We start from the raw sequence: 11,637 nt of genomic DNA on the forward strand, positions 1-11,637 counted from the left end.
ATTTATTCTTGTGCTTTGTCACATGATCCTCAATAATCATTCATTTATTCAGTAATTTTTCTTCAGCTTAGTCTCTTATTTATCAGGGGTCGCCACAGCGGAATGAACTGCCAACTATTCCAGCATATGTTTTACAGAATGGATGCCCTTCTAGCTGAAACCCAGTACTGGGAAACAACCATACACGCTCACATTTACACACATACGGCCAATTTAGTTTATTTAATTCACATATACTGAATGTCTTTGGACTGTGAAGGAAACAGGAGGAAACTCACATAAAATTAGGGAGAACTTGCAAACTCCACACAGAAATGCCAACCAGCTCGAACCAGTGACCTACTTTCAGTTAGGCAACGCAACAGTGCTAGCCACTGAGCCACCATCCTGCTCTACTCAATAATCTTTTTTTTTATTGTTATAAAAGTAAGGGCAGTTTTGTTGTTTAAAATCTTTACAGGAACATTTTTGAGGTGTACAAAGTTCAAAACAATTAACAGTGTTACTTTAAAAATATTTTGTAATATTTCAAATGCAATTTAATTATTCAAATGTAAATGCTTTTGTAAATAAAAGTGGTTTGAAGAAAACAAACATGAACGATTTCATTTTTTTCATACATGTTTATATTATTTTTTTTAGACGTTAACACCACATTTAAAGTTCAGAAATGTTAGGAAATTAGTATTTTAAAAAATTGATATTTTGAAGGCAACACAGTGACTCAGTGGTTAGCACTGTCGCCTTACAGAGAGAAGGTTGCTGGTTAAAGGCCTGGTTGGATCAGTTGGCATTTCTGTGTGGAGATTGCTTGTTTTACCCGTGTTTGTGTATGTTTCCTCCAGGTGCTCCGATTTTCCCCAAAGTCCAAAGACATGCACTATAGGAAAATTGCATTAACTAAAATGGCTGTAGTATTTGTGTGTGTGCATGAATGAGTGTGTATGGATGTTTCCCAGAACAGGGTTGCAGATGAAAGGGCATGCGCTGCATAAAACATATGCTGGATAAGTTGGTGGTTCATTCCGCTGTTTGTCCCCTGATGAATAAATGGACTAAGCCGAAGGAAAATGAATGAATGAATGGTATCTTGGAAAATTCCCTTTTTTCTTTATAAATTCACACTAAAATTCATTGAAAATCATTGAAAAAGACTAAGTAATAAATGAATTAAAATAGTCTGTGTTAATTTACTTTTCATATTTGAGCAGTCAGATCAATCACAAAAATGTTTTAACAATTAAAATATAATATGTGATTTGGATCTCTATCTGAAAATAAAGAATAAATGCTTTTAAAAATGAAAATATTTTTACACCTTTACAGAAAAAACCAATAATCCACAGTAAATTGAAAAATTCTGAAAAAGACACTTTAATGACAAAACCAGGGGAAGATGTTGTTCCAAAAAATAATAATAATACAAATACATTCAGAGCAGCATTCATTCCTCCTTATGCCATGTCTATAACATTTATGGCCAGTCCAGCTGGAAAACTCAAGTTAGATTTATCTAAGCTCAAATCTCAGGTAAAGGAGTTTCTTTGCTTAAAATATAACTTCAGATGTCTTTCATATATCTAAAGTTATATTCACATTGATGTTTGTGTAATTCCCAGCATGTAAAGTTAAATACATTTTAAAGAAACACTTATTGAAACAGTGTTTAGTAACACCTTTGGTTTGATCTTTGTTGTTTTAAATGAATTGTATGTTATATATTTACTGTACTGGTTTCTGTAGTTATGGTTCAGTCTGTTCAGTTTGTAAGTTTGTCTATATTTAGTCGAGGTATTGGTGTCTACAGTTTAGTGGAAATTTGTCTTTTTATTTGGTTTCAGTATTGTTCCTATTGTTTTAGTTTAATGATATTCTCTCTTGTTTTGGTATTGGTTTTGATTATAATTAGTTGTAAATTTGTCTTTATTTGTTGGACTCCATAAAGAATTGCCACCACCTATGAGATCCAAATACACAATAAAGTCAAAGTAACCGTTTAGCACTGTGGTATATTTTCACTTTCTTTCAGCTATTTTACAGGACATGAGTAAACAGTTTAACACACCAGACCAAAAAAAAAAAAAAAAAACAGTTAACACTGCAAAAAAAAAGAAAAAAAAAACTGACCATGAAGTTTTCAGTGCACAGTATAGCTATTTTTCTATTATTTTTTCTGTGTGTGCATATGGATTTTTTTTTATCTTAACCAGGGTAATCTGACGAAATGTTTTCTGTTATTAATTTTCTTCTTCTGATCTCTTGCTCAGGTAAGATAACAGCAACTAAATTTTCCAATCCGTCGATTGCATATCTAAAATGAAGTAACGATTTCATTACTTTCTTTACTTGGAAAGCCCTTGCAAACATTGAAAATGAAGCTCCCGAGATGCCTTCACAGCTCGAAAGTCTACACAGTTTGATGAGCAACTATGGAAAGCACTTAGCGGTATGGACAACACACACGTTCATTCAGACTCTTTCACTTCTTCAACTGAAAATTGTTATTCTCTGTTTTTAACCTAATTTCCGATTCAGAAAGTGCGGCCGAACATCATCTTCTGCTGTATCTGTCAAGAAGCTGTACGTCGAGCAAAGCAAACAATATATCAAAAGATGCAAGAGGTAACTTTCTAATGTTTTGAAGCCAAGTGTTACTGGAGATAAGTAGCCTATTTGAGTCAATCTAAACAAGTTATTGACACTTTGATATGAACAAATTGAAATGAGAAGCAAGATTCATTGGACTCATCACAGTTTTCTGAATGAAACTACAAAGTATAAAAATTACATAATTGATTAAAACATTTATTTACAGTTTAAGACAATATTATTAGCCCACCTTTGATATTTTTATCATTTTCAGATACATCCCAATTGCGGCAATAACCTATTTCTTGGAACTCATTTTCTTTGCCAGCATGATGACAGTACTTATATTTATTACGTATAATATTTTACTAATTTTATTATTTTTTTTTTGCAAAATAGTATTTAGCGTAAAGTGCCATTTAAAGGCTTAACTTGGTTTAAAATATAGGGTAGCTATAGTTATGCTGGTTTTAAAACAATAAATTTAAATGTCACTTTAAGCTGTATAGAAGTGTCTTGAAAAATATCAAGTCAAATATTATTTACTGTCATCATGGCAAAGATTAAATAAACCAGTTAAATGAGATATTAAAACTATTATGTTTAGAAATGTGTTCTTCTCTCCGTTAAATAGAAATTGTGGGAAAATAAACAGGGGGTTAATAATTCAGGGGGACTAATAATTCTGACTTCAACTGCATATATCAGGAGTGCCCAAGCTCTTTCCTGATGGACCGGTGTCCTGCAGATTTTAGCTCTAACTTGCCTCAACACACCTGCAGGGATGTTCTAGAAAGCCTAGTGAGAGCTTGATTAGCTAGTCCAGGTGTGTCTGGTTGGGGTTGGAAGTAAACTTTGCGGGATATCGGCCAGGGCCGAGTTTGGGCACTCCTGGTATATATATATACACACACACACACCAGGAGTTATTATTATATTATATATTATATTATTTTATTAATATATATTATATACATTAATATTATGTAATGTTGCTTTGCTCTGTTTTGCAAACATCGGGTATATCTGAAAAAGATTTTAAAAAAAATTTTTTTGTCTGTATTAAACTGTATTATGTGTTTTATTTATTCAGTGAAGCATACTAATGCTTTATTTCCATTTTAAATTAGAGACTTCATCAATGTCAATGTATTTATTGGACAGCTTGTGTCACTATTTGTTTAAATTTGATTTGTTTTGAAGAAAGAATTTACCAAGCAATTTTTTAAAATAGAAATGACATTTAATTTTTAGCTTAAAAATGCAAACAATAAAAATGAAAAGAAAGAAAAAACTATTTCCCCAAACAAAAAGTCTGTCTACATTCTCTACATTGTATTGAATCATAAAGTCCTTTGTGTTTCTGTTTATTATTATCATTATTATTATTATTTTGTTATTTTATTCATTTATTTATTTATTTATTTATTTTTACAGAAGATACACAAAGTCTGTTCCATGTACATACCAGTTTTTCAAAAGAAATGTCTTCAGCGAGCAGGCCGACTTCGAGACCGTATAATGCACACAATCTTCCCTGGCGGCGGTCCGAGAGGAACTTGCTCCAAGATAAAGCTTTGCTCTTAACAACTCACTGTGACTGTGCACTGTCCAATGGGTACATTTACATTGACTAGCTAAATTAGCATCTCTTTTTACAATATAGCAAAGCTGCTTTTCATGATTTGATTGCAAAAAGTATGTAGCCTATGCAGTAAAGTGCTTGTTGATATTTGTTCACTTCCATGTGTGTTTGTATTTGAATTGCATATATCATTCCATTGATTGAGGTTTGAGGATGCTTTCATCTTTGCGTTTTAGAAAATCAATCAAACATGCAGAAACTGGATTTTCTTGTTGCGTCGCCTTTGCTATTCTATAGGCAATGGATATAAAAGCTCTGTAATGAAGGCTCTTTTTTCAGGACACACTCCTATCGACACCTGCAGAAAATGGAGGTTCTGCGACAACAAAAAACATCAGTTCAGAAAATGCAATTAAAGGGATAGTTCAACTGAAAACGAAAATTCTGCCATCATTTACTCATCCTCCACTCATTCCAGACCTGTTTCAGTTCCTTTCTTCTGTTGAACACAAGTGAAGATATTATGAAGAATAATGGAAAAAATAGCCATTGACTGATGGTTCCTGGATGTCAGTGTTTTTTTATTTTTCCAACATTCTTCAGAATATCTTGTTTTTAATGTTTTAATGTTGTTAATAACCTCTTGTGTGTGTGAGGAAATGTTCATGGGTGAACTTCTATTTTAAGAGTTACATCCAGTAAGAAATGTGATAGACTGATGTTTATTCTGTAACTATGTTATGTTTTATGTCATCTGCACGTTTAAAATTCCAATAATTTTCATGTGTTTTTCATGATTTTTTTGTGATAATCATTAAAGACCAGTTGCTCTCTCATTAAAGTTGTCGTCTGTCCACTTCAGACATGTATGAGTTTCTTTCTTCTGTTAAACATAAAAGAAGATATTTCGAAGAATGGGGTAACCAGAAATGTACAATGTTTTTGGATCAAATCAATTTAAACATCAGCTCTTTTATTTAGAAACAAAACATATAGTTTGAGCCCCATTAAACTATCATTAAAAGAGATTTTGAATGAAATGCAAATAGGTGTAAAATGTGCATAAATGTCTTCTTTTTTTAAGACAAAAAAATATTTTTAATTTTACATTTAAAGTCCTAGAGGATTTTAGCTGTTGTGTGATTCCTCTCCATATGCACAAGACACTTTCCTACAAACACTTCATTACAACACTGTAAAACCCAGCAGTCAATTTGATCAAATGAGTATTAACTCAAAAAATACTGAAAGTGAATTCTACTCATTTGAAAAGAGTTTTGAAATCAGAGTTAATAAAATACCTCATTACTTCAACTTAAATGGAGTAAGTTCATGGTACTAGTATAGATTAGTTTTTTTTAACTCAAATGGTTTGAGTTGCCTTAATGGGTTTTACAGTACTCCGTTGGTTTGAAGTTCTCTTCATTTATTGGGTTTTGCTGTGCTTAAATTGCTTCATTTATTCAAATGGATTAAGTTCACAGTACTCATAGTTTTTTTAACTTAAATGGTTTGTTGCAATTGGTTTCCTTTAAATGGTTTGAGTTACCTTAACTTTTTTTACAGGGAAGGACACAATAATATAAACAAAGATTAAACTGCTAAACTAACTTAGACTTGTCATATATTGCTGCTCTCTGGTGATTTTAAGTGCTTCTTTTATTCTTATTAAGTTGCTTTGGATAAAAATAATGTCTGCTAAATGAATAAATGTGAATGTAAAATAAACCTGAAAAAGCCTACATGAAAATTCTTTCACTGAGCCATATTTTCACAGAGCTTTCGCGATGAGGGTTCAACTGACTTCACTTCACACTTATGTTTAACAGCTTCATACAGTATATCCTCACATCAGCAAACCCAGAGAGAAAAGGCAGTTGTCGGAGTGCACTGATACTTTAAAATACAAATAACAGAAAATAACAATTGCCAAGCAATGTATCTCACCTGTATCATTGGATCCTTCATGATTCTCTTAGGTAAGATACTGGACAAACAATATTAACTTGTGTGATTTGTTCAACCTTGAGCAATATGTTTTGTTGTATTGTTAAATTTATATTTCATGCAGCTGCTGCTGCTGAGAGACAATTTGAGATGAAACAAGCCGTCACCATTCAGGACAACAAGAAAGATGTGTGCAATCCTTCCAAGGTAATGAAATGAGATTTAACTGAAGGAATGTTTTCATCCCTCAACCTTTAACACGTATTATGTACAACCTAAAGCTTTACTGTGTTTGGAGGACATGTGAGTATTATACCAAGGGTCTCACTGATAGACACCCCTTAATTCATTCTCTCTTTCTAGGATGCCATAACATGCTGTATATGTTTGGAAGCCATAAACCAATATTTACCCCAGATAATTGCTCAGGTTAACCAGGTAAATGTTTCTGTTTTTCTCTTTTCAAAGCACAGACCAATACTTATGCATTTATACTATTAGTTAAACAGTAAATAAAGTAGTACATTCAGAGAAATGTATTGGACAAAAATATTTTTATTGTTGTTCATTTACTGTGATGTAAGTTGATTTTTTATACAGTTATATTAATATTTTTCTCCTCACCCAGAAAATCAGAGCTGCATGCAATGTCAACAGGTTTCTGAGGAAACTATGTTTAAAGATCGCCACAAAGATAAAAATGAAAGTTTTAAGAAAATTTTTCCCAAGAGGTCCTCTACAATCCTGCAAGAGGTATAAAATGTGCAAGTAAAAGACAACTGTAAACAGTCCATTAAAACATCAACTCTTTAAGTAGGATTGCTCACTTGTTTGTTTTGGTAAAAGCATGAGATGAAAATGCCACCCCTGGTTTCTGTAAACTTCATTATACACTGGACAAATCCTTAAATCAGAAAATGCATTCAGTCATAAATGCTTTTTAAATGTTCTGAAATATGTATGTTTATCATGTTTTGGAAGATTTTGTTTTTGCTGTTTCTCATTTACTGCTCGTTAAAAATCTAATAATTTTTATGTAAAGACATTTATTTCTGTCAATAAAGTTGTCATATCTCCTGTAAAAATAAAAAATCTGCCATAATGTACTCCTCGTTTTTCTTCAGTTGAAAATAAAATATATATGTTGAAAAATGAAGATAACAGCTGATGTTCTAGAAAAATAAATAAAAATACACTCAAAAAAATTTATTTTTTGCTCATCAAAGTACTTCTTTTTAAATGAGCTGAAACAACACAATTCTTGGGATTTCATTGGAACAATAACATTTTTCATGTCCAATCCACACAATTTGTAAAAAAGTGTTGCCTTAATTTGTTAATTTAAGTTAACTTAATTTGTGTTGGGACAACATGAATGAATTGTGTGGAACCCTGCTTTTTTTAGTGTACAGTGGAGGTCAAAATTATTAGCCTTAAATTATTTAAAACTTAAATTATCAGGTGAATGAAATATTTTTTTAATAGATCATTTCTTTTGGGGCGGCACAGTGGCTCAGTGGTTAGCACTGTCACCTCATAGCAAGAAGGTCGCTGGTTGGGTCAGTTGGTATTTTTGTATGGAGTTTGCACATTCTCCGCATGTTCATGTGGGTTTCCTCCGGGTGCTCCGGTTTCACACACAGTCCAAAGACATATACAACAATACAGGTGGATTGAATCACCCGCTTCAAATGTTATCACTTCAATTGAATGGGTGTTATCAGTGGTTATTAGCTAGTAGGTTTTTTTTGCGCCTATAGACTCGGAAAGTTTTTCTCATAATTAATCAGCTATACTGATAGAGAAGGCTCCAGATACGGTTCTGTTTTTATAGTACTGTGGCTGTTAAGTTTAGGGTTGGGGGGTAGACGTTAAAAAAATACATTTAATGGGAAATTTAATTAATATTATAATTAACTTTTGTTAATTCTTGTGATTTATAGCTGATTAATCATGTGGATGGATGATAACAACCTTCTGAGCCTACCAGTAGGCGCAGAAGGCTTCTACTGGTCCATATCCATCAGCTGATAACCACTGATAACGCCCATTCAATCGAGTAAAAACATTTGAATATGCAGATTAAATATACTAAATTGGCCATATATGGTGTGTGTGTGTGTGTGCGTGCGTGCGTGCGTGTGCATGTGCGTGTCCGGGTTTTCCACTACTGGGTTGTGGCTGGAAGGGAATTCACTGCAATAGACATTAAGGCGAAAGTAAATGAGTGAATGATAATTTATTTTGTATTTGCAATATATATATATATATATATATATATTTTTTTTTTCTATTTGCAAGATATAGTATTCTGCTAAAAGTGCAAGTTAAAGACTTAACAAGCTTATGTTAATTAGACAAGTTGATTGGAAAACAGTGGTTTGTTCTGTTCTGTTAGACTTTTTAAAGGGGCTAATAATATTGACATTGTTTAAAACAAAGTAAAACTGCCTTGATTCCAGACAATCTAAAAGAACTAAGACTTTACCCAGAAGAAATAATATTAGGAAACACTGTAAAAATGTCCTTGGCCTGATAAATATCATATGAGAGATATTTGAAAAAGAAAAAATAATTCATTGTAATTTAAAGTACAAGTGAAACTAAATATTTTTATAAATTAACACAAAACACTGGGCTATATTTGTAGTTAAGAGAGTAAGGGGAAGGTTTGACTGACTTCACACTTACTTTTCACAGCTTTCTCTTCGATCTCATCAGCAAAACAGCAAAAGTAAAAAAAAAATCGATGTTAGAGCTTAAGCAATATTCAAATGACAAAAAATAAGGAGCAATGTATCTCACCTGTATCGTTGGATCCTTCATCATTCTCTTTGGTAAGATATTTACTGTTTGGTGCACAATGTTTACTTGTAATCTCTGTCAAACAATATTTCATGTATGAAGTTATATTTCATGCAGCTGCTACTGAGAGACAAAATGAGATGAAACAAGCTGTCACCATTCAGGACAACAATAATGATGTGTGCAATCCTTCCAAGGTAATGAAATGAGATTTAACTGTGAAAATATTTCCCATCTCTCAATCTTTAAACACATATCATGTACTGTTAGGAGGACATTAGAATTCACTTGTACAACCTTATTTTTATTTGCATCTCATTTTAATTTCTCTTTCTAGGATGTCATAAAATGCTGTATATGTTTGAAAATGATACAAAAATATATACCCATGATAAATGCTGTAATCGACCAGGTAAATCATTCCTTTTTATCATCTTTGTTCTAAGAACAACCCAATATCTGTGCATTATTTTAATTATTTATTCAAAAAGTGCAATCATATAATATATAAAATCCTTGGAATTATCATTGTGTTTCGTTAAATTACAGTCACAGGTCAGGTATTTACATTATTTTTACTATAATGTAAGTTAATAAAATCATAAACATATTTGTCTTGGTTTCCTCAAACAGAAAATCCAAATCATTTGCCGTGGCAACTTAATTTTTAGGAAAGCATGTAGAACGTTCATCGAGAAGGTCAAAAATAAGGTCATCAAAGGATTTTTCCCAGGAGGCCCTCTGAAATCCTGCAGGAAGTATAAACTGTGCAGGTGAAAGACGGATCAATCAAATATCAGCTCTTTACAGACGATTGTTTACTTGTTTGTTTTGCCAAAACTGCTATGTAATAAAAAATGTAAAGCAACAAACAGCACTTAGTTCATTCTATTTTTTAATAAAATACAGAAAAAAATTAAGCAGATGATCTCTGAATTAAAACATACTGATGGTTATAAAGCCAATTAATGTACACTATTTTATTTATTTAATCATTTACTGATGTAGAATGTGTATTAGCTTACGTTGTTAAACATCCAAAGTTCTAGGATTTGTTCACATTGTCCCAACAAAAATAGATTAAGCTAACTTAACTGTTTTTGCTAATTTCAGTGGATTTAACATTCATTCATTCATTTTCTTGTCAGCTTAGTCCCTTTATTGATCCGGGGTCACCACAGTGGAATGAACCGCCAACTTATCCAGCAAGTTTTTACACAGCAGACAATTTAGCCTACCCAATTCACCTGTGCCACATGTCTTTAGACTGTGGGGGAAACCAGAGAACCCGGAGGAAACCCACACGAAGGCAGGGAGAACATGCAAACTCCACACAGAAACGCCAACTGGGCCGAGGTTCGAACCAGCGTCCCAGCGACCTTTTTGCTGTGAGGCGACAGCACTACCTACTGCGCCACTGCCTCGCCTGGAGTTAACATATATTTTTTAATTAACACAGAGGTTTTAACTCATTTTAAATAAGTAGTTTGAACAAGCAGCAGAAGTCATTTTTGGGTGTAGATTCAATATCTCTAGCTGAGCGGAGACAGTCAGAGTAGAAAATGCTGACAGAAGCTCCACCAAAACATGCTTGACACATTTGGTCCACAGTGGTTTTGGTGGCCCGAACATCAGCACTTCAAAAGTCACACGTAGACATTTGTTATCCTCAACGGTATTCATAGCTGCATGTGAGAGAAGAGAAGGAGCACAGACAAACACAGGAGAGACAGAGAGTCACTTTGACAGAAAATCACATAAAAATCCATTTAAAAAATCAGACCCCTTTGGCAGTTCGATTTGAAGAATCATGTCACCTGTTGTTCATTTTGGATTGCTTATCGCATGCTCAGGTGAGACCAAAAGCATAAACAAAGCTCTTTTGTGTACTTATTAGAATTATAATAATCAAATTCAGCGCATAAATGTGGTCTGTTTTTGTCTTTCAGTTCTTGTTGGGTGTAGCAGTGTTGCTAACCAGGAAAAATGGATGAATCTTCTTGAGAGAAATGAGATGAAGTTTCCTGAAGAAGTCAAAAAGAGTGATGGAGTACAAATAGAGGTAATCCGAAGCACAATGTACTGTGATTCAATAAAACGGACATAAAGTTACTGATACTTCATGTATTTATTATCTTCTGAAGTCTGAGAATGTCATTGCCTGCTGGGTTTGCAAGAAGTCCGTTCATCAGCTCAAGGGTTTGGTTCTTCATGAGATTAATAAGGTGATCTTTTCTAAACTTAAATTGTATGTTTTACTTAAAAACGCAGACACAATCATTAATAAAATATGTATTCATTTCAGGAAATAAAGGCTGTGTGTAAATCAATGGAAGTCTTCGAACATATCTGCAAGAAACAGGCATATAAATACCAGCTCTTTGTACTTCATCTGCTGTTTCCTCATAATAGCAGTCAAACCTGTCAGCATTTGAAGATGTGTAAATAAATGTGTTTGATCTACTGTGAATAAACATGGTAAATCTTTGATAATGTTTTGAATAAATTAAAATTATTAATTAAAAAATGTGTGTGCTTAATGCCTTGACAGTTTTGTTTTCAATATAAAGTGTGCATTGTTACTTCTGTAGTGTAACTTGTGTGAAATCTTAAGTCAAAGATTCAATAAATTGTTGGTTTGGAACCTTTCCTGCTTCTCATGTCTGATAATACTTGAGTCTCATTTGGTCGTCCTGTTTTTAGTCCGCTAA

The 11,637-nt window shown here is 32.9% G+C and overlaps 2 protein-coding genes across 4 annotated transcripts; both read left to right on the forward strand.

Moving 5' to 3' along the window:
* Positions 1–2,038: 2,038 nt before the first annotated feature.
* LOC147833090 (uncharacterized) lies at positions 2,039–7,223 on the forward strand. 3 transcript variants are annotated; one of them, XM_087290590.1, is made up of 7 exons: positions 2,140–2,267; positions 2,355–2,446; positions 2,536–2,622; positions 4,514–6,153; positions 6,246–6,328; positions 6,485–6,559; positions 6,750–7,223. In XM_087290590.1, exons 4-7 carry the CDS (start codon positions 6,111–6,113, stop codon positions 6,891–6,893), a joined length of 345 nt encoding a protein of 114 aa, XP_087146716.1. In that variant the 5' UTR covers positions 2,140–2,267; positions 2,355–2,446; positions 2,536–2,622; positions 4,514–6,110; the 3' UTR covers positions 6,894–7,223. The 3 variants fall into 3 exon arrangements, 2 of the variants coding, with proteins under 2 accessions (XP_087146716.1, XP_087146715.1); XR_015513405.1 differs by lacking the exons at positions 6,246–6,328; positions 6,485–6,559; positions 6,750–7,223 and having other exon boundaries at positions 2,039–2,267; positions 4,027–5,033; XM_087290589.1 differs by lacking the exons at positions 6,246–6,328; positions 6,485–6,559; positions 6,750–7,223 and having other exon boundaries at positions 4,514–5,033.
* Positions 7,224–10,591: 3,368 nt separating this feature from the next.
* LOC147833091 (uncharacterized) lies at positions 10,592–11,574 on the forward strand. Its single transcript, XM_087290591.1, has 4 exons — positions 10,592–10,779; positions 10,876–10,988; positions 11,071–11,151; positions 11,232–11,574. Exons 1-4 carry the CDS (start codon positions 10,737–10,739, stop codon positions 11,373–11,375), a joined length of 381 nt encoding a protein of 126 aa, XP_087146717.1. The 5' UTR covers positions 10,592–10,736; the 3' UTR covers positions 11,376–11,574.
* Positions 11,575–11,637: the final 63 nt, after the last annotated feature.

Source organism: Danio rerio, chromosome 17 (assembly GCF_052040795.2).
Source record: "Danio rerio strain M-AB ecotype USA chromosome 17, GRCz13ab, whole genome shotgun sequence".
Taxonomy (NCBI): Eukaryota; Metazoa; Chordata; class Actinopteri; order Cypriniformes; family Danionidae; genus Danio; species Danio rerio.

Bases quoted from the DNA above. Each gene is read 5' to 3' on its own strand.
- LOC147833090 (XM_087290589.1), top strand. From the start codon at position 2,225: ATGTTTTCTGTTATTAATTTTCTTCTTCTGATCTCTTGCTCAG. The intron at 2,447-2,535 runs GTATGGACAACA...TTTCCGATTCAG, and splicing joins ACTATGGAAAGCACTTAGCG to AAAGTGCGGCCGAACATCAT. The intron at 2,623-4,513 runs GTAACTTTCTAA...CTCTTTTTTCAG, and splicing joins TATATCAAAAGATGCAAGAG to GACACACTCCTATCGACACC.
- LOC147833091 (XM_087290591.1), top strand. From the start codon at position 10,737: ATGTCACCTGTTGTTCATTTTGGATTGCTTATCGCATGCTCAG. The intron at 10,780-10,875 runs GTGAGACCAAAA...TTTGTCTTTCAG, and splicing joins ATTGCTTATCGCATGCTCAG to TTCTTGTTGGGTGTAGCAGT. The intron at 11,152-11,231 runs GTGATCTTTTCT...TATTCATTTCAG, and splicing joins TTCTTCATGAGATTAATAAG to GAAATAAAGGCTGTGTGTAA.